Source organism: Pleurodeles waltl, chromosome 5 (genome assembly GCF_031143425.1).
Source record: "Pleurodeles waltl isolate 20211129_DDA chromosome 5, aPleWal1.hap1.20221129, whole genome shotgun sequence".
In the NCBI taxonomy this organism is placed as follows: Eukaryota; Metazoa; Chordata; class Amphibia; order Caudata; family Salamandridae; genus Pleurodeles; species Pleurodeles waltl.
Genome location: NC_090444.1, coordinates 437,007,868 through 437,029,962, shown reverse-complemented (window position 1 = coordinate 437,029,962; position 22,095 = coordinate 437,007,868). Strand labels below are relative to the sequence as shown.

Genomic DNA, 22,095 nt, shown 5'->3' with positions numbered 1-22,095 from the left:
ATTGTAAATTATTAATGTTTTACTTACTCAGATGGCAGAGTTAAACCCTCTACCCCCGGAGTAGTGTCAATGTGTAGACAAAAACAATGTGTGTGGCGCTCAGATGGGTGCGTCAGCATCTATGAAACAGGACATTAGTTCAGGAAGCAGCATGAAAGGGCTGAAAGTGACAGTGTGTTGATTTTCCTATACTCTGTACCTGGACTTAGTCAGCCGACACAAGTGTCTTATAATTTGTGCTTACTTATGTTTTAATCAAATCACTCTTAGGGCTTGAGAGTATTTTTGTTGCATACATTATATGTTTGCCTTTAATTTTTCTTTGCATAATGATGAAATTAGGTGAACCATTGTTCTGTGTATAAGATAAGATTTAAGGCTCCGCATTTGGTACGACTAAAAGATTCAGTTAAATATTTGCATTTTCCAAAAATGTTTTTATATAATTTTTAATTGCTTAATCTTATACACAACATCCAAACCTTAAAATATTGAATTCTTATAAGAGCCTTTTTAGGGCAAATTATGTAATTGGGCAAACAGCTGGCACCCTCTTTAACTTGGTATTTGACAAGGGCCTGTTATGGCACTTCATATCATATACACAGGCCATGCTGGTGCTCTAACAGGTAGCAATTTCTTTACAATGTCTCTTCTGTTCCACAAACCCCTCTTCAACAAAAAATATGTTTCTGATAGAGACTTCTAACTGCGGATTCCTCAACTTGTGAATATTCTCAGGCGTCAGACTGGATCTGGAAACTTTATGTGGAGACATGGTATGCTCGGAATGTGATGAAGGAATGATGACAACGCTTCCTGATATATCTGGCATGCTAACAGTGGATGGAAAAGGAGTGATGTTTAATGTTCTTGATATGCCATCCGCATGCCATCAGGTTAATTTATGTGAAAAATCTAGACATTTTACGTCTTTTGATACACCACTGGGAGCTTTGCGTCAAAAAAGAATGCCTTTTGGATTGGCCTCGGCCCCTGCGGTGTTTCAAAGAATAGTGTAAAATATCTTTGGAGATATAAAGCAAGTACTATGTTTTCAAGATGATATATTGATTGTAGGGAAAATTTAGATTAACATGATTTGTTGTTTGATGAAGTAACAAAGAGGTTGAAGAAATACGAATTAACCATTAAGCAAGAAAAATGTCAAATTAGAATTTCAAGGTGGTTATTGTCTATAATGGACTATAATTTTGGGATAGAATTTGTCAAAGACAGTAAGAATGTTGTAGCAGAATATTTATCAAGGGTGCCAATTACTGTAGAGGAAGTTGTGAATGATGTGATTGCAGAAGAAGAAAGAATGGCTCCAGTACAGATGGCTATAACTGTGGTGGAATGGGATGTTGCTAAGGAAAACAATTTAGTCTTGAAGAAGGTTGAAGAAAGAGTTGTGGGTTGTTGCAAGGAAGAGGATGGAGTTAGCAGCGACATAGGTGATTACTTTAAGGTAAAGGAACAGTTCAGTATAATCAATTATAAATTGATGCGAAGAAATCAATTAGTGCCTCCCAAGGAAGTTCGTAGACATATAATTGACATTGCACATTAAGGACATCTAGGTTGAGGCGTGATGAAGAGAAAGGTGAAGTAATCATATAGGTGGCCTGGAATGGATTGAGAAATAGAAGAGACAGTAAGAAATTGTGTAGCATGTGCAAATAATGGCAAGACTAAAATAATAAGACAACCTCCATTAGCAGTGATGGAATGTCCTGAAAGACCATAAGAAAAGTTGGCCATTGATTGTATAGGTCCAATTTCTAGGTTAGGAGTGAGATATAAATACATAGTAATATTAGTAGGTTATCATACTAAGTGGTTCGTTATAAAGACAAAGGAACTTGTAAATACAACAGGAGTACTTGAATTTCTTGAAGAAGTCTTTATGCAGGCAGAAATACCTAAAATAATTGTATCAGACAATGGAATACAAGACTGGTTATTTAAAGAAGATGGGAATAATTCATTGAAAAGTAGCTCTATTCTGACCACAAGCAAATGGTTTAGTAGAAAGAATAAATTATATTATAATGGAAAATATTCAACTATCTTTAGCAAATCAACTTTTGTGAAGGAAGGAGTTAAGGAAGATACTATGGTCACACAGAGCACCTTCACATTTGGTAACAGGAGTTTCACCCTTTGTATCTTTGAAGGGAAGGGAACCAGGGATAAAAGAGTGTCCTATGTGTTTGAGAGAAAAGACTATAATAAAAGTTGATCCCGAGATAATCAAACAAAATGTTAATGGTATGCAAGAAAGAACTGTGCAGTATTATAACAGAAGGAAGTGTGTCAAAAGGTGTTATGTACAAATTGGGACTTGGGTTGTTCTAAGAAAGGAAGGAATTGTTCGCAAAGGATATATTAAGTATTCTGCTCTGCAAAGAGTGAGGGAAATCAGATGTAATGTAGTTATTTTACAAAATGGAGCAAACTGAAGCATGGTAAATGTATGTAAAGTTAAATAATAAGATAATTATGTCAATTGTATTTTCTATTACTATTCTTAAAGTAATAATAAAAAAGGGAAAGGGAAAGGGAAAACTTATGACAATGCAACATGTATATGAATTATTTGATAAGTTCATAGTGAGTATTTAATGCTGTTAAAATATATGCTTGGTTAGTATATAAGGGGGAGATATGTGGTATCTGAGATGTTCGGAATATTATGAGGGAATGATGACATCAGATGGAATGTTAGGGGAAGAAGCCAAGAGGGTTGAAGAGCAGTGGAGCTCTGCTGAAGATGTTTTATGAAAATCGGAGTCCCATCTTTACACTTTCCCTTGCACACCAGTAGGTGGCGCATTCAGTTTTACAATGGGCCCATCTCGCCCCAGAAATGGTGTGGGTGCCCCTATATTTACCCACCTCTGCGCACTGTCATTAGTTCCTTTCTTGTGCACCTGCCAACATGAACCTGAAGTATCCAAATCCTATCATAACGTACAGACATATTTTTCTCTCACAAACTGTATAGTGTGCAGCATGTCACCCCCTAAAACAACAGGGTTCAAACCTTGTTGTGCATGTAATTTACAAATGTCAGTCACTGACACCCACAAAGACTGTATGTAGGGCTTCAGCACCAATCGTGTGACTTCGGGGTTTAAAAAAGAAGGCCATTCAGGATCGAGAGGCCAAACTTGCTTTTTCCAAACTCAAGCAGTCAAAGACGCAGACTCAGTCGAAGTTGCAAGAGTGGACACACTCTTTTCCCTGGGTCACTCCAATAAACGGTCATGGTCACCGGGCTCAAGAATATACCATAAGAAACCTAAAAACTCCAAGCATGGGTCCCTTTTGTCACTTCACTCCCACCATTCGGAGTTGTGTGACTTTGCAGGCTCCTCAAGGTCATGAAGTTGGTTTCCGTGCCATGAACCAGCACTTCCCATGGTCCAATCCAAAACGGACAGCACCACTACAACAACTCCACAAGCTTTGCTTGGCCATGGGAACATTTTTGGTGCCTCAGTGGATCCCTCTGGAACATCTTTGGAGTCCATGGATCAGAAGTAGATGCCAGTTGGTTTCCCACTGGCTGATCTGTCCCTGCTGCCATCTGCTCCACTCGCTCTCAAACCGATGACGATCCCTCATTCTGATCTGGCTCCACGACCGGCTGCAACATTACCTTCAGTGCCAACTCTCCAGCCTCCGAGGCTTCCTCCAGGTCCAAGGCCACCTACGAGGCTGAGACCAATGCCATCAGGCAATATCACAACGCTGAGCCCAGCATCATCAGTGGCGGGGATGGATTTGATAGTTTTATCATACCCCAAAATGTATCTCTTACCTACACACCACTCTGACCTGGACTATGCGCCATATGCTGATGAAGGTGATGATTAGGGTGAATATTATCATGATGAAGAGGCTCCCGACTAGTTTGTGCGTGAGGAATTATGTCAGCATATTAGTTTTTACCTTTGCAGTTGACAGTATGAGGTTAAGACTTCTGCCGCTCTCTGGATCACTGTCAAGAATAAGGTGTAGTGCTCTGATGCCAAAGCCAGGCTAGGTGAGGACAGGCTAGTGTCTGAGGAAGTAGCCAGATCACTGGCGACTTGTAGGTCTTCAAAACTGTCTCCATCATCATCATAAGTATCACCATCACCCTGATCATCATCTCAGAGGTGGCACATGGCGTCTTCCACAAAGGGGAGAATCCCAGCTCGGTATATTTGCCATGCAGAGAACATGCAATGTCAAAGATTTACCATGTTGACGTTCCCAAAGCAGTCCTCTCTAGAAAATGCCTTTTGCTTACACTGGTCCTTGGGACTCTTGTATGCCTCTTCATCCCTCCCTCCCCTGTCCAGAGTACTGAAAAAGATCAAGAGAAACTGGGCCCACATCATCCTAGTGGCCCTGGACTGAACGCAGAGAGTATGGTACCCGGGACTTCCGACCATTAACATTTACTTCCAATCCGGCTGTCCATTCAGGAGAATCTCCTATCGTAGAAACAGGCCAGGATGCTGCACCCAAGCTTGCACAACCTACACCTTCAGCTTGTAAATTAAGAAGTTGATAGCCTTCAATCTTCATCCCAAAGTGGTTGATGTTATTCTGGCAACCAAGCAGCCATCTACCAAAATTGTATATGTAGGTCGCTGGGAGACGTTGCTTGGTGTTCCTCGCGTCTTGGTCAACCCTTAGAAGCAAGTTTCTGACTTTCTTTTGTTTTGACCTTCACTGGTCCAGCAAGCGATTGCTATGACCACAGTTGAAGGTTATTTATCAGACCTTTCTACATATACAGGATCCACCCTTTCTCTTCAAATCACATGTTGTAATGTGTTTTTAAAGGAGTTGACCCACATGTTTCAGCCAAGACCATTTCTGATGCTGCAGTATTCTGTTTCTCACCTATCTCATGTGCATTTCTTTCAAGGTCATGCACAGTTGTCCTCTTTGCCTGTTACCATCAATATAGTTTTCCTGATCGCCATAACATCGGCCAAGTGGGTGAGTGAATTACAAGTCTTATCAGTTGTACCACTGTACACTTCGTTCTTTCCAGAGAAACTAATCTTCCAGAAAAAGTGACATTCGTGCCCAATGTAGTCACCTTTCTTTCACACAAGGCATTCCGTCACCTTGCAGAATTTCTATATATTGCCTCATACCTCCAAGGAAGAAGACCAGCTCCATTCTTGTCCCAAAAAGAGCCTTTGGATTATATGTTGATTATTGATGGGAATATCAACAGGGTGATCAACTTTTCATCGCCTTCTCTGGAGCTTAAAAAAAAAAAAAAGGAAAAGTGATGTGGAAAAGAACCATCTCCCAGTGGATTGTACTGTGCATCTGAAGTGATGTAACAAAATGTGAGGGGGCCCTCCTGCACAGTATATGGAGGGGTCCCCTCTAAACTCACCCTGGAGCTCTCAGGCCAGGCTACTGTGCAGAGGGGGGCCTCCTGGAGCTCAGACCTCCCCCCGCACCACAGGGGCCTTTTTTACACCACTGTGAATCTGCTATGTGCTGGCCAAAAAGCAATCCCCTAGAGGGTTACAGGCCCATTCTACCTGAGCAAAGGTTGCTTCCTGTGGAAGGGGGAGGTAGCATCCTCTCCTTGTCTTGGACATCTGCCCGGCTGCTGAATGTGTGTCCGTCCTTAAGTTTAGTAAGCATTACTACCTGGATACCCAGGTGCAGCAGGAGGGGCATTTTGCCTGCTCTGTCCTGCAGAATGTACATGGGTTGAGTCATTCCTCAGACCCACTACCAGGTGTAGTGCCTTGGTATCTATTCACAAGGTGATGAATCTGCAGTTAGAAGTCTCTATCAGAAGAACAAGTTACTTACCTTCGGTAATGCCTTTTCTGGTATAGACTTTGATTCCACATTGGCCTCCCTGTTTTCTGTGGCACCTACTGAACGCCTGGGATGTTCACAAGGTGAGGTATCTGCAGTTAGCTGGATTATCTACCAATAAAGAAGTTACCTCTAGTCATCTCTTTTTTTTAAGAAAATGATAATGTGTTTTGGAATGGTGAGACACCTTTTACATTTAATGAAACTCCTACCCCTTACATTGATAATAGTATTGGCTAATTTTCATGGTCAAAGATATACATTTATTTACTGACTGGATCCTTTGTTTTAGGTTGTTTTCACCTGTACAACTTATGGTGTAGAAAATAATTTTAGTTTCAGGATACGTCAGTGACTAAGCTACTGTGCAAAAATAAAATGCAGCAGTCTGGGCAATATATTTTACTTCCTCTCTAATGCTATTTTTCTGCAGTTCTAATATGACTGATCGCACAGCTAATCTGTACATAGATGCTCTTCAGATTCACATGTTACAATCTTTCCTTTCCTTAAAAAAACAAGAAGGTGATCACATTTGTCGATATTATGTTTATGTGGGTTTGAGATATTCATATGCCACAATAAAAATACAAGACATATTTCAGTAGAAGTAAATGAATAAACACCAACTACTCACAGCTTCATCATAAAATGGTCAATTGCCTTTACACCACTCAAAAAGAAAGTATTGAATAAAATCCTTCCTACTTCATATATGTTGATTCCTCTTTTTTGTAGGCAATTAAGCCAAAGGAAGGCATTAGACACAAGCAGGGAACTTGGAATGGATGTTATTGCTGCGTCTCTGGTGGACAAAACGCGATGTTGGAACCTGGGAGGTAAGGCGTGACTTTTCACCATCAGAATTTAGAAGAACGTAGTGGGTAAAGAGGGCCCAAGTTGGCCCAAGTTGGAACCCGAAAGGTGAAGAAAGTCCAAGGTACCAACAGCTGTGTTTTGAAATGCAGGCCTTTAGTCTACAAACTCTGCAAAACGTAATGTAGACTTTACTGGCACTCATAGAAGAATGTTATTATTCGAACAGTCAATCAGAATGTTCTGTTTGCAGGTAAGAACTATAATTTTTGCCCACTCGGTAAGCATTTTTCCAAGTCCTCATCTTGCGTTGGCAAGCCCTGTTTTCTTAATACTGTCAGTGTGCATATCTCCGTCTCTATTCCCTTTTTCTCTTTCTGTTTATTTCTGGAGGATAATTCTACCTACAGATTTCTCAACTCATGAATATCCTCCAGGTGCCAGACTAGATCTGGAAAATTTGCATAAGCCTTCCTGTACCAATCGGGTGGCACCGTTCATCAAACTTGACACTGGCTCCTCCCGGATGTGAAGACACAGAGCCATATATGGTGCCACCTGGCACTCTGGCATCAGCTCTGTATTTCGTGTACCATTTGACATGGATCTGATGAGCTCTCTTCTTAAGTTTTGTTATGTTCTAAAGGCTTCTGTATTGCTCTAGATCCTGTTTCCGGCTGTTCAAACTCCTATTCAGCCTTGCAGTTCTGTTGCCTAAGTGAATCTGAGTTCAGAGCCATTCCATACCCCATTTTTTCAACTGTTTGTCTCCACAGACTTCAGTGGATGGAAGGTGTTTCCTGTGATGTACCTCATAGGCTAGCAAAGTAATTCCAAGTCTCATTCTGGATCCAGCTCCCAAAGTAATTCCAAGGACTCACCCTTTTTGCTGGGGTCGCACTCCTTTGGGCACTTTACATTGATCGAAATGCAAGGCGTTCCTCCTATCTCATGTTGCTCTCAACCTCAGGGCAATTTGTCTATTCATGTTCGTCCCAGACTGCATCTTGAGATCATCTTTGGACTCTGCTCCTGCCAGGTTAGGCAGAGGCCTAGCGCTCTTTCCCTGCTCTGTTCCATTGGCATGCCTGATGTTGCCAGATCTTTTTCTGGCTTGTTCCCACGCAATTGGCAATGTTAATCTAGACTTTGTTTCCTAGGACACCTCCAACTCCTGCTAGTTCACTTACAGCCTCTAAGGATCTTTCGGGCCATTTATATTCCCTTTAGTGGTGGTTTCAACCCTGGGGCCAGTCAGCTTTGGACAGCTGGTCAGATTTGTCCCAGCATTGATGCTCATTTTGCTGCTGAAGGCCTTGCACAGTTTTTTTTCATCATGGCTGGTGTGGTGCACGGCCCCAACCCAGTGTCAGCTATTCCATTGTTCAAGGTCTACAGGCTTTCACAACCAGCCTCCAGTGACTCCATCCCATTGGAGAACTACCCCATAGAATGAAGGGACATACAGACCATGATCTCAATCCCATCGCCACAAAATTTCAGTTTACTTTTCTGGGTTCTTTGTGTGCACCATTATGGCTTTATGAAAAGTATGGGAAGATGTAGATGACATCAAAGAAGCATTTTGCCCCTTCTTTTTTCAGCATCTCATGGAGGTTTCTATCTTACTTCCATAATGCCAGTGGATGGAAGTCTAAGTCTGAGGTTGATCTTGAATGGACCATAAGCTTTCCTTTAGAAGACGATTCCTCTTTTAATGACACTCTATACAAAGCTACAGAGGTCTTGGATTTTACTCGTCCCAGGACAGAACTTCAAACTAATTTATTGATGTAAATCCTCCACTCTTGCCCATCTGTATCAGAGCCATTACTACCCTTCAACAAGATGCTGTTGGAGCCCTATAACTGTATTTGGAATAGGCAGACCTAAGCTGCCTTACTCAGTGGTGAAGTCATTCAGCATTATTGCCTTTCTCTTGGTGATCCTACCTTCTATCCTTTAAGACACAGTCTGACAGTCTTGTGTGGCGAATGTCTGTAGATCAAAGGATTGTCAACAACCCTTCCTCTTCATCTTCATCAGTTCCATTGGATGTGGATTGTAAGTGGATTGATGTGACGGAGAAGAAGGTGTTCTTGTTGGATAGTGTGGCCCTCTGTTCTTGTGATACTGTATGTCTATTTGCCTCATACTCCTATGCTTTTTCGAAAATGGAGCAGAAAGTGTCCTAACTCCTTCCAGACTTAATGAGTGACTGCTTTGCTCAAGTGGTTAGAGATGCATTTGGGGCTGCCAATCTGTTCCTTAGGTTTGACATTTACAGCGTGCACTCTGTGGCCAGATCCGGAGGACTGTCCATGCTAATTTGTTGGACTTATATTTTGATACCGCTTATCTTTTCAGAATAATATCTGAAAAGATCCTAGAGAGGCAGAGATAGGCACATTCCTTTCCTATTTAGTTTGATTATTTTTTTCCTTGAGAAAGCTACAAAAGCTGTGCAGACAGGCTGACATTTTTTGGAGAACTAGGTCATATGGGAGACATACTTAATTGCTATCTAGGCCCACTTGCAGTGGTTCAGTGCGCCTGCAAATATATATGTTGAGAGTTTGAAGGTGGTGTGCCTTTTAGTGTTAATTACAATGTTTTCCCAAATTTTGTTCTTGGGGACTGCATACCATTTCTGACAGGTCAGATCTGCGTGCACTAGCACAACATTCCTAGTTCGGCTTGTTTTTCGTGCTTGTATTAGTAGTTCAGGTCTTGTGCCCTTCTGCACTGGGTTGCTGTTGCTGAGGCGTATGGTTGGATGGATGATTCCTGTTATGAGCTGTATACAGCCTTTGATCACACCCCTGGCATTGTCTTGTTCTCCTACATGTTTTGTCTAGCTAACAAGATGCTGCTCCATGCCAGTCCCTGTTTGATCGGTGACATGCTGTTTGCCCATTCAAAACTTTATCCCCGTTCCTAGCTGTAGGAAAGTACCCTCTTTTTGGCATAGTTACCCCCCACCTTTTGCCTGCTGTCAGTGTGTTTTGACTGTGTTCTAAGGGATCCTGCTAACCAGGACCCCAGTGACCATGCTCTCTCCCTCTAAATTTGGTTGCTTAGGACTTAGCACATCCCAAAATTGGTATACTGGTGTCCCAGTATATGGTACTTAAGTACCCAGGGCATTGGGGCACCGGGGATTCCCCATGGGCTGCAGCATGTATTGTGCCACCAATGGGAGCACATGCAAAATGTGTCTGCAGGCCTGCCATTGCAGCCTGTGTGAAAAGATGCATGCAGCCTTTCACTATAGGTCACTACACCAGGTCACTGTAAGTCACCCCTATGGTAGGCCCACCTAGCCCAGAGGGCAGGGTGCAGGTTCCTGAGTGTGGTGGCACCCCTGCATGAGCACAGGTGCCCCTACGAACTCCAGCTCCATTTCACTGTACTTCGTAAGTGCGAGGAAGCCATTTTACCGAGGTACTGGACTCAGGTCCAGCTACATAATGGTAACTCCGAACCTGGTCATGTTTGGTATCAAACATGTCAGAACCATACCCCAATACTGTTGCCAGTATTGGTTGTATGATTCCATGCACTATGGGGGCTCCTCAGAGGACCCCCATCATTGCTCCTACTAGTCTTCTGGGGTTTTCTGGGCAGCCCGCGCTGCTGCCACCCCTCAGACAGGTTTCTGCCCTCCTTCTGCTTGACCAGCTCAGGCAGAGGAAGGCAGAACAAAGGAATTCCTGTGGAGAAGGGGTTAACACCCTCTCCCTTGGAAATAGGTTTTACATGGCTTGGGAGGGGTAGCCTCCCCAAGCCACCGGTAGGCTTTGAAGGGCACATTTGGTGCCCTCCTTGCATAAACCGGTTTGCGCCAGTCCAGGGACCCCCAGTCGCGGCTCTAGCGCGAAACTGGACAATTGAAAGGGGAATAACCACTCCCCTGTCCATCACCACCCAAGGGGTGGTGCCCAGAGCTCCTCCAGGTATCCACTTGATTCTGCCATCTTGAATCCAAGGGGGCAGAGGCGCCTGGGAGCATCTGAGCGGCCAGGACAGGCAGGTGACGTCGCAGCCCCCTCCTGATAGGTGGTCACCCTGCTTAGGTGACCAATCCTCCCTCCTGGGCTATTTAGGGTCTCCCAGATTCGACGTGCAAGATTCCAGCAGGATTCCCCTGCATTGTTCACTTCATCTTCTGGCCACCTGGACTACAACTGGACCCTCCAGGAAACAGACAATCTGCTATTCCAGGAATGACTCCGCTTTGCAACATTGTTTCTCCGGCTCCTTCCAGCAACTGTAACATTTCCCTGGCTGTGCATCCTCTAAGGGTGACATGTCTTCAGCCTGAACAAGAAGTAAGAATGAATCTTCCTTGGAGCGAAGGAGTCATTCCCCTGCATCTGCAGGCACCAACTGCAATGATGACCAGCTGCGTGGATCCTCTCTTCTCCGGAGCTGCATGGATCCTGCATCACAGGTGGTGGTCATGAGTGGCCCCCTTGTTCCTCTCTACCAGCTGTCCAACTTGAGAGACAGTAAGCCCTTGCCTCTCCTTGCAGGACAGTACCCCTGTGCATGACTCTTGCAGCTACCAAAGCTTGGTTGTTCCTTGTCCAAGGGATCTTCAGGCAACATGTAGCCCGGCCCCTGAGCACTCCTTCCTGCAAAGCACAGTCATCTGCCTGCTGCTCCAGCGACATGGAACTCCTCTTCAGGGTCACCTCGGACTCCCCTCTTTAGGTCGAGTCCCATGGACCTTGCTGGTCCTCCTCAGCCTTGCAAAACCTTCTTCTCCGACTCTTGCATTTGCCAAGGCTTCTTTGTGGTTTTCCAGGACCACTGACTGACTGCATCATGACCGCCGACGTGGGACATCACTTCTGGAACTCCTCTTCTGATCCTGTGCTGCACTGCTGACTTTCTTCATCCACCATCGACCTGGTCCTGCATGCACATAAGGGCGAGTAGTGGCTCCTGCCACAGCCAGACACTCCATCGCAAACTGGACTTGGTCCCCTTCCTTTGCAGGTCCTCTTCTGTCAAGATCTACCTTTGGTTTCTTCCAGTCTTGTGTGGGTCTTGCACAGTCCTTTTCCAAAGTCCTCCTGTTGGTTTCAGGGAAAACCAGGTACTTACCTCTTCTCTCCTGGTCGCTGGGGGTCACTCTGGTACTCATCAATTGGGGTTCCTAGTTCCTCCAGCTCCCCTCTACTCATTCCACTTCCTAGGGTAGGGGACTGCCTTTCACATTCCATTTTTTTAGTATATGGTTTGGCCCTCCCCTAGGGCCCTCACTGTTTGCTATTGCTTTTACCAATGCCTATTGTTTTCTATGCTAATTCCTGATTGCTGTTGTGTATATAATAGTGTGTTTACTTACCTCCAGTTGGTGTATTGGCTATACAGTATTTTAGTTTTTGTTACCATAATAAAGTACCTTTATTTTTGTAACACTGTGTGGTTCTTTCTTGTGTGTGTAAGTGCTGTGTGACTATAGTGGTTTTGCAAAAGTTTTGCATGTCTCCTAGATAAGTCTGTTCTGCTCATCCACAGTTACCTCTAGAGAGCCCTGGCTTCCATTGACACTGCCTACACTTCACTAATAGGGGATACCTGGACCTCGTATAAGGTGATAACACCATAGGTGCTCACCAGGCCAGGCTGGTGTATTTTCCTGCTCTAGCCTCTTAATAAAATCAGGTTTAGAGGCTTTTTGAGGCCTTTGTGACTGCCCTCTGCTAGCAGCCTGAACAACTTCAGTTGAAGGCTGCTGCATTCTCTGGTGGTATGTTAAGCAGGACAGTGAGATGCCTTGGTTCCAGACCAGCAGGTGCTTCTGACGTGGTCTTAGTTTAGTTCCATTGCCTTCTATCTTGGTTGATTTCTTCTCACTTGTCTTCATGTCTTCCACGTCACCTTGGGGAGGTTTGGTGCATTGGGCCTTCAGAACTCGCACCATTCCTGGTCTGAATTAGGTGGATGTTCCTACTGGTGTGTGAGCAGCCATGCATGTTAGCTGGTTCCTCATTCTCATGTTAGTTTCTTCATTTCTGTTTACTATTGCCCTTTGATCAGGGTCTGGAGCTAAGTTCTGGCTAGGTTTGCCTGTTTGGGCACTGAGCAGATGCAAGTTGATAGTTTCAGTTCACATACTTTTTTGTTCTATTGTTTAACATGGACAACATATAGAAAGACATCTTGACAAGAAAAAGAGAGCATAATTCCACGGTCACCGGGGCATAGAGTATATCATATTTGTGGTAACAGAATACAAAAAAACAGTATAACTTCCAATTATATTATAGTTATTTTAGGATACTTCTTGTAGAAGAACCCTGCAGATTTTCCACAATCCAAACTGGCATCTAAGCCCCACCTTCCCACTACCCCCTACCCCAATCTTCACATTTAACACAGTGGTATTTCTCAACCCCCCCACCCAATATAGTACTGAATAGGGAGGGGCTATAGAATCTCGTATCCCACTGTTCATGATAGTTAGTTTATTTGTCATTGTTCCAGTGAGCTTAGATTCTTGGTGCGTTTCCCCACTATACAGTATATTACATTGTCTGTAAGTGCAAACCCTTCAACCTCGGCTATAGAAACAACAGGGCTCCCTACAAGAGGTAGGTTATTACATGGCCCCAGACCATTTCAAAATCTTTTTTCCTTTCTGTTGCGTTGTTAGTTAATTTCTCAATCGGGCCCTAAGAGTGGCTTGCAGTGACCCCTTTTACTGGAAATGCTGAGTACCGCTTGATGAGTTAACACCACAGCAGGAAGCATCGACTGCGAGTGAAATGGTGTCCTTGCTAACTCTTGCAATCACTGTCGTTGTTTCTTATGGTCATAAGGTGTAATGTCTAATAGAAGTGCATGTAATTGTGTAATCATGCCTTTAGATCCTGTTGCGTGTCGCATCCATTTCTCAAATGGAGTGAAATTTCTGGTTGCTGCGTCCCTCAGTCCAGTCAGGAGCTCTTGTCTATGTGTAGTGAAACCTTTCTGTTTCATCAACGTGGAAGCTTTGCTTACACTCATTAAAAGTTGTAATCACTCCATTTTGAAATAAATCTAACATGAGTCAGTCTCCTTCGTGCCAGACTGAGAAAGGGCCTGAGAATAAGCCCATAATGAACGAAGGATAACAAGGAATCGTGGTGTATTTAAATGAATCGATGTTTGTGTTTCATTTTGACTCCTGTGGATGTCTCTCTGTCACTGTCCTTGGTTCATGCTCTGGTTCTTTCACATTTTGTTTGTTCGCTGTGTTGACTGTTTTCCCCCTTCTTAGTGATGTTTGCCATTATTTTGGCATGTAGAGAGTGGTTATTTTAGACCTGTTCCCATGGACTGTGCAGGTGTACAGACTCTTCCTACACGTAGTTATCTGTTGTGTCACCAGCTTCTGCTGGATGGTTTTGTTTATAGTACCTTGCTTATTTCCTTCGTTGTCACATGGGTGTTTCCTTGTGACCCTTCCCGTTCCTTCTACTAGTATACTGTTATTTTGTCCTTTAACTTTGTACTTCTGTTTCCCTTTGTCCTTGGATGGCTATGATGTTGTTGTATGACGAATGTTTACTTCCTTCTATTAGTATAACCAAATGTACGTCTCATGTTCCTTTGTATCTGGACGTCGTGATTTTCTTTAGATGACGTATCCTTGCCTTCTCATTCAGGTGGACTCTGATGTGTAGGATGGCCCATTTCCCATACTGCAGCTTGCTTTTGTTGCCACGGTATTGAAATCAGCCTTATCTGCCAAATTCATTAATTCTGTGTGTTCTGTCCAGACTAAATACTCTATTCTTTGATACCTTTCTCTGTTACAAATATTAACATGTAACCAAAGGTGTGAAGAGGAGCATCCCTTGGGTTTTGCTTCTGCCTTGCTTTGGTGATTTTTCTGTTTAGGATGCCACCAGACTGTCATGATTCATTGTGTCTTTTCTTTCAGAATGCTCGTTCTGTATGCACTTGCCTATGGTTGGGTGGTTTAGCCATATTGCTGTGGGAGTGGGCCCTTTGGCCGTTTCTTTTCTAAGACCCATCTCTATGTGGTACTGCTGTGATAATCAATCCATAAGATGAACACTATGCAGGTAGAAGTATCCATCAGAATACAAAAACTTGCTTTTAAGAACAATTCTCTGGTCTTCTATGCAGGTAGAAGTATCCATCAAAATAAAAAAGTTACTTGCTTTCAAAAACACTATTTCTGGTGGATACTTTTCCTACATATACAGGTAGAAGTATCCATCAGAATAAAAAAAAGTTACTTGCTTTCAAGAACAATCTTTATCGTGGATAATCTTCCCACATGTGCAGGTAGAAGTATCCATCAGAAATAAAAAGTGACTTGCTCTCAAGAACAATATTTCTGGTGCATACTCTTCCTACCTGGAGATTCCCCAGACCCACTCACCTCTCCAGTCTGAAGAATGGTTGCTGTGCTGACAAAACAGTACCAAGTGATTTTGTGTGCTACATTCATTTAAATTAATCAGGCTTGTCTCAGCTTCTAAGGGCATGGGATGAAAAGTACAAATACTGCCGTCAGAGTGCCAGGATGCGCCATGATGCAGCATCTCGCAAATGTAGAGCCATGGTGATAGCGATCAGCACAGGAGAGCTATCGCAAATGTTCGAGATCCAATCTGGCGCCTGGGGGAGATTCTTGATATGAGGAATCTACAGGAAGCTACAGCAGCCACCAGAAAGATTATTAATGAAGGTAAATACCTTTCTGTTGTTATTGTGTGGTGATGAATATTGCTTCCTGCTTTCAACAATGCAAGCCTATAGGATTGAAAAAAGAAAGACATAGACTTCAGTACTCTAAACACTAAAGGACTGTGCTGAGTACAGAGTAACAGCATGTTCCAGGTTATGGGGAAAGGAAATCTGAGGTAGGCTGGAAGAAGCTCCTGGCTATGTGTGGAGAATCTGTATTTCTTGTGTGCAAGTGGATAGACAGGGCTGAGGTGAGTTGCAAGCCCCCTCTCTGATCAGAAGTGCTGCAGGTGAATGGTTGATATAATGGACGTAGCTTTTTGGGGTTGATAGGATGGTGTACACAGAGCTGCCTAATATATGCTGATCCACTGATCCTTTGGCTGTGGACCATGACAGCTGTTTAATACCTTTAGCTACCCTTCCCTTCACCTTGGTCTCACAAAGCGTTAAATGTTGTTATGGCAGGGGAGGCGATGTCAAAGACAACAGCTTTGGTTCTGAGCTTCTAATAGCAACTTCGGTCTTTCGCATCTACAGGTGTCCTTGAGATGCTGTAGTATAGCAGGGGTCTGTGATCAGGTCCCACATCTTGGCTTCTAATGGGCAGTTGCTGTAATAGAGAGATTGACAGCAGCCTCCCGCATTCCTCCCCTCCAACCCGATCATTGTGATGCGCTGATGACATGTGGCCAAATTCAATGGCCATCCTGAATTTGATTGCCCAGTGGTCTCTCCTGATGTGGCAAGGGAATCATCTAAAGAGTTAGAGAATTGAGTGGGAAGTAGAGGGTGGATTCTCTTGATGACACACAAGAGTGAACCAGGGCCATTGAGCAACCAAGATGGCACTATGGAATGAGTGCAAGCAGGAGGAATCAGCCTTGGCTATGTAGGTTGGCCATCCAACAGGGAAAATGTACCTATATATGATAAAGACTTCTAGATACAGGTTTGTTACCTTAGAGTATTATTAAGGCATCAGACTGGATCCGGAAACTTTTGGTGATCAGAATCCCTGTGCGCTGGTAGGTGGCATAGTTCAGGTCCATGTGGCATTGCCCATGCCAAAAGTGACGTATGTGGTGCCTAAATAGGTGCCACCCCAGCGTGCTGAGGTCAGCTCTTTTCTTTCAGCATCAGTCACTGCGGATCCAGAGAAGGGCTATTCTCAGTCACTTATTGACTGACATTTTTTTTTAACCTTTTGTAGAAGACTTTTTGTGACTTTGTCTTCCGGTGTGCAGGATGTCCACCAGAAATTCAGGCTTTAAACCATGTTGCGCCTGTCACCGACAGATATAAGTCATGTCCCAGCATTTGATTTGTCTTTGGTCTCTTGAGTGAGACCATCACGCCAAGAAATGTGAGGACTGCCATGCCGTGCACCCTAAGATGCTGTGAGAGTGGTCCCTCAAGCTCCTTGCTGCCCCTGCGTCGATCAACTGTATGCGTTTCACTTCTCGGTCGCGAGAAAGGTCCCAAGATCGCTTGTGAAGTTGTACCTGCAGATTATCATCCTGTTCTAGGTAGTGGGGAAGTCGAGTAAGTCCCACGAAAAGAAAAAGAAGTCAAAGAGGTCTTTGACTTCATCACACAGGCAGTGTCATGACTTTTTTAGTAAGACGGGAGGGATGTGAGTTTCAGATTTTCCAACAATATAATGTTAAACTATAATATACATCAAGCAGGGAACTTGAGAGGGGCTTAATGGGCAGTGAAAAGGGAGAGGAATGTGAATTGGTAGGGGTACTAAGTGAGAGAAATCACAATATTTTGTAAAATAAACCAACATTTTTGAAGAATTTCAATAGAGAGACAGAGAGAGAGAGTGTGTGTGTGGGTGTGTTGGTGCGTTGGTGTTGTCCTGGTAAACTCTGAGAGACACCTCACCATACCAGACTGAAAACATCTGTACTGTTCACCAGAAAATACATTTATTAGAAGGGTGTAACATTTCAGACACACCACCCACTGAAGCTATACCCCTGCATGTAGGATCGTGGATGAGTCACGGGCCGGCCGGCACTCAAGGCCTACCTCTATGGCATAGCTTGCGTGTGCCATTTCCGTGCATTCTTCTGGAAAACAGAGCAACCCCCGCCAAACGTAAAGAATTTTACGAAGCCGTGAAACTCATCTTTGGGTGGCCCAACTGTTGTGGATCGCTGTCAGGCCACACCAGTATGGGAGGGACCCCTGCTAGTCTTTCGCTAGTAGGTTAACTCTCAGCGCCAGTTGAGCCCCACGGATCCATTGATGGATCTTGAGTGAAGCGGGTCAAGTGACCTCGACCTTCCCCGGAACCTGCTCCAGGGCCAATGCCCTCGACACACACCAGCGCCCAGTGTTGTTGCCAATCCCATCATCATTCCCTACTCCAATACGGAGCTGGAATGGTGTTATTCAATGTCAACTCAAGCGCCGACCAGGGGCAAGACTCCCCATTTTGGAGCCTTTGACAGGCAAGGTTTGGATGATGATTGGAAGGGGTCTGCGGACACGTATGGATATCAAACATTAGAAGATCCTGAGGATAACTAATATGAGGATCTGGCTGATGCCAGTTGACTGAATCCCTTTCCAGCCACTGGCCTGGTCTCTACCCCTACCTTGGCTACTGAGGAGGGTACTCATTTGCAGTGGTGGTGCACAGGGGGGCTGAGGTCATGGACCTTACGCTACCCTCAGTGGCAGTCAAGACAAACATCTTGACGGAGGTGCTTCAGACACGAGTTGCCCCCACTGAACCATTATACACATTCAATGAAGTCTGTACCAATGTCCTACTCGGGGCCTTGACCAAGGCCTGCACAGGCACCCCACCTTAGAGAGCTTGGTAGTCCAGGCCTTCACTTCCAAGAACATCCTCGGCTCACTCCCTGCCACTCTATTGCATAGGTAATCCAGCCTTTTTATGGCCCCTCATCAAAACTAGTCCACCTTCCGCCGCTGAAGGGGCTTTCAACCGTGTCTCTACACAGCCAGCAACCACAGCCAGCACATTTCATGCTCTCTTCCTGCCCAGGACGCAGTTCCCACAGAACACATGGGACAGGTAGCGAGAAGTTTATCATGAATGGTGTCTCGATCTGGAGGTGGTTCAGGGTCTCTTCCAAGAGTGGGGAGATCTCTTGATTAGATCTGTTTGCCTCCACTGAGAATGCACAGTGTCAGCAGTTTTGAGCACAGGAGTTTCCAAGGCAACTCTCGTTCATAGACCTTTTTTGTCTTGAGTGGTGTTTCGGCATACTGAAGGCCTTTCGCCAATACCACTCCTGCCCAGAGTTCTCAAGAAGATCAGAAACGACCGGGCCTAAGTTGTTCTTGTGCTTCTGGATTGAACACAGGGACTGAACTGGTATCCTGAACTGTTGAGCACAGGGGCATAGCTTCGGCGGGGTAAACGTTTTCTGTAGTAAATAGTTGGATACAGGTGCTTCCAATCGGGTATGGTGAGGTGACTTTCGGATTTCACTGGGTTTTTTCATCCACACACAGACTAAAATGTACACACACATTCTTCCTCTCTGTTTTGAAGTTCTTAAAAAATGTTGGTTAACTGCTAACATTACGCAATGCTCTGTCATTCCACTGCCCCTTCAGCCTCCATCATGCCCTGCTTCTCAGATAATCTATTGTACCAGGGTATGCCAGCGTGATTGTTGGGTAATCTGAAGATCACACCCCCCTCAATCTCACTGACCAAACTACGCCTCTGGCTAAGCACAGGTACTAGTCCCCTGATCAGGCAGCCTCTTCTGTAGGATCTTCGGTCACAGAAGTGAGGCAGGGTTCTATACCCAAAACTGAAAACACATCGCCTTCATTCGTGGAGATTGAACGGTGACTGTTGACAACCTTTGACCTTCTGTCCGAAGTCTGCAATGTTATACTGGCAGCCAGGCATCCGTCCAACAAGATGGTATACACCGGTCGTTGGAGCAAGTTTGTGGAATGGAGAATAGATAAACATGTTGACATCCTTCCCAGGAGCTTTTGTTCATTCTTACATTAGCCCAGCAGGTCTCTGCATTGGCATGTTAAAAGCTTAACTTTCTGCCATTTTGGCATTTCTGTAGTTACCAGATCAGCCATCCCTTTTGAAATACTCTATTGTTCATAGGTTATTGAAAGGTTTCCAGCATATGTTCCACAGTGGGACCTCAACCTAGTTCTCATGTTTCTTATGTGTACCCCCTTTTAGCCACTACACAACTGTCCATTCAGGCTTCTCACCATTAAAACAACCTTCCTAGTGGCAATAACATCTGCCTGGAGGATCAGTGAGTTGCAGGCACTGTCAGCACATCCCCCTTTCATTTCTGTCTACCCAGACAAGCTGGTCCTTCGTAGTCGAGCTTCCTTTTTACAGAGGATGGTAACTCCCTTTCACGCAGGCCAATCCATTACTCTGCCTACTTTCTATGCTCTGCCTTAACCCTCTAAAGAAGAGGCGAGATACCGTGACTGGACCGCACAAGAGTTCTGAGTGGACTATTAACTCTTCATGGGGTACATTAGAGCCAAGAGAGGGAAGGCGGTTCAGGAACGGACCATCTACTGATGGATAGTGCTGTGCTTCACAATATGCTACACAGTGGCCAAAAAGCAACCTTCTGACGGTTTGCAAGCTCATTCTGCCAGAGCCAAGGATGCAACCACTGGGTTAGTTTATTGCAATCCTATCCTAGATATTTGTCAGACAGCAATATGGGCTTCCTTAGAGACATTTAAGAAGCACAACTGCCTGGTCATTCAGGCCCGGTTTGACAGTCTCTTTGCGTGTTCGGTCTTACAGGACTTTTTAGTGTAATCCATATTGCAGCTCCACCTCCAGGGAAGTTTTGCTTGGGTAACTGTTCAAAGGGAAGGAATGTACGGCTAGAAGTCTCTATGACATAAACAAGTTACTTACCTTTGGTAACTGTTACAGCTTATCTGGTAGAGAGTCAATCTAGCTGCAAATTCCTTGCTAATCCTCCTCGCTCTGCGAATGGATTTGTAAAGAAATTCCTCTTTTTTAAGGGCCCTAGCTTAGCGCATAGGGGATCAGTGTTCCTCGTGGCTCCACATTACTGGTGTGGCTAATCACAAAAACAAACTGCTGTCAGCACACTGGTGTGGCGCCTATATAGGCACCCCGCATGTCACTTCCAGTCCAGACAACACCACATGGAGCTGAACGATGCCACCTACTGGTGCACAGGGGTTGTGCTCACTAGAAGTATCTTAATCCAGTCTGACACCCAGGGAATATTCTAAGGTAAGGAATCTGTGGATAAATAGTTCAGATGCTGGATCTCCACTGAGTGTGCATCCTACTTCTGGACACAGGGCCTGTGTCAGTGAAAGGCCTACATTGTGCTGCAGTAACACTCCAGGGCAACAGCAAAAAAGCTACAAAACACCTGTGGCAATTTGCAGAATATTCCCGTCTTGTTTGATTTTCCAGTGATGTTGCACAATGGCAGACTATCAAAAATGGAATAAGACTTTATAAACCTGAAGAGGGCACCTCTGTTAAAAGGAAACAGTGAATCCACTGAGGAATTTGCCAAAGAAGCAGACATTACACAGGGTGAGCGGTCCCTATTGGATTCAATCACAGTGTTATACAATGACATATATGAGAAGAGAGTGGCAATTGATAAGAGGTTATCTGGCAAGATGCAGGACTTTGAGACACAGCAGAAAATGCCAATGAACAATCTTAATATGTTGGAGACAGGAGCGGGTTGCAACAGATACTCCTGTTCAGCACTTGCAAGGCTTTAAAAGTGGTATAATAGAGGGGATTGTCAAATTAGATGCAAAGCCTTGGGGCTTTAACTTCTGTAATTTGGTTCCTCTTCTCCCTCGTCATTTTATATCTGACTGAATTATTAGCCGGGAATGAGTGCTTCAGTGATTAATACCAATTAATTGAGTCTTGATGGGAGTGACTCCCGGAGAACCAATCCACGCTACCACATGAATTCAACTTTGCAAGGAAACCCACCTCTCCTCTTCTCTCAGATCATCCCAGAACCAAGGTTTAAAGGGTGTTCTTTCCATTTGTGTAAGTGATTGTGATACACGTGTCTTCTTCCCACAAAATGTTATGTTGTATTGTAAATGGTGCCCCTCTGACCCCAACCCTCCTGCTAATTTAGATCATCGCAGTGTTTTGCAAGCGGTACTTGAGTATACTTGCTTCCAGCAAGAATGCACCTGCTAGAAGGAAGCTGATGATTGTGTATTGCTGTAGAACCAGGCCAGTGTGGCTTGCCTTGTGAGTTGATGTGTATTGTTGTCCTGCAGGTTTGGAATATTATGTGCAGAAGGCGTTTTGAGGTGTCATGAGGGCTTTGGTGAATGCAATGGGAACTGGAATCGGGCACTTTAGCGTTTACTGTATTGTTTACTCAAGATAGATAGGCCACAGTTGAGACAGCCAGATATCCACCATCTCCTACTTAATGAGGTAATTACCCGGGAGACAATACATGGAATGGTAAGCCCAGACACCTATTCTCACAGTCTCAGCCTTGCTCCTCTCCTTTAGAGTAATAAGGGCCAAAGGGACCTGCATAGGATTCTTTTTTTCTTGTAAATGTGGTACTGTACAATCAATTTGGCCTCTCAACTGTTGGTGTATATAAACTCCTTATCCACCATTGTGAGACATACTACCAAATATTGCTGTATTTACCATCTATTATTTTT

At 44.3% G+C, this 22,095-nt stretch overlaps 1 protein-coding gene across 7 annotated transcripts in view; it reads left to right on the top strand.

Moving 5' to 3' along the window:
- Positions 1–22,095, top strand: part of WDPCP (WD repeat containing planar cell polarity effector) — a 2,103,513-nt gene that overhangs the window by 1,984,506 nt on the left and 96,912 nt on the right. For 6 of the 7 annotated variants that reach the window (XM_069234220.1, XM_069234221.1, XM_069234218.1 and 3 more), the window contains one exon: positions 6,595–6,695. The exons of the other annotated variant lie outside the window; for it this stretch is intronic. In XM_069234220.1, coding sequence (XP_069090321.1) covers positions 6,595–6,695 — 101 coding nt within the window. The remainder of the gene's footprint in view (positions 1–6,594; positions 6,696–22,095) is intronic. 7 annotated transcript variants of the gene reach the window in all.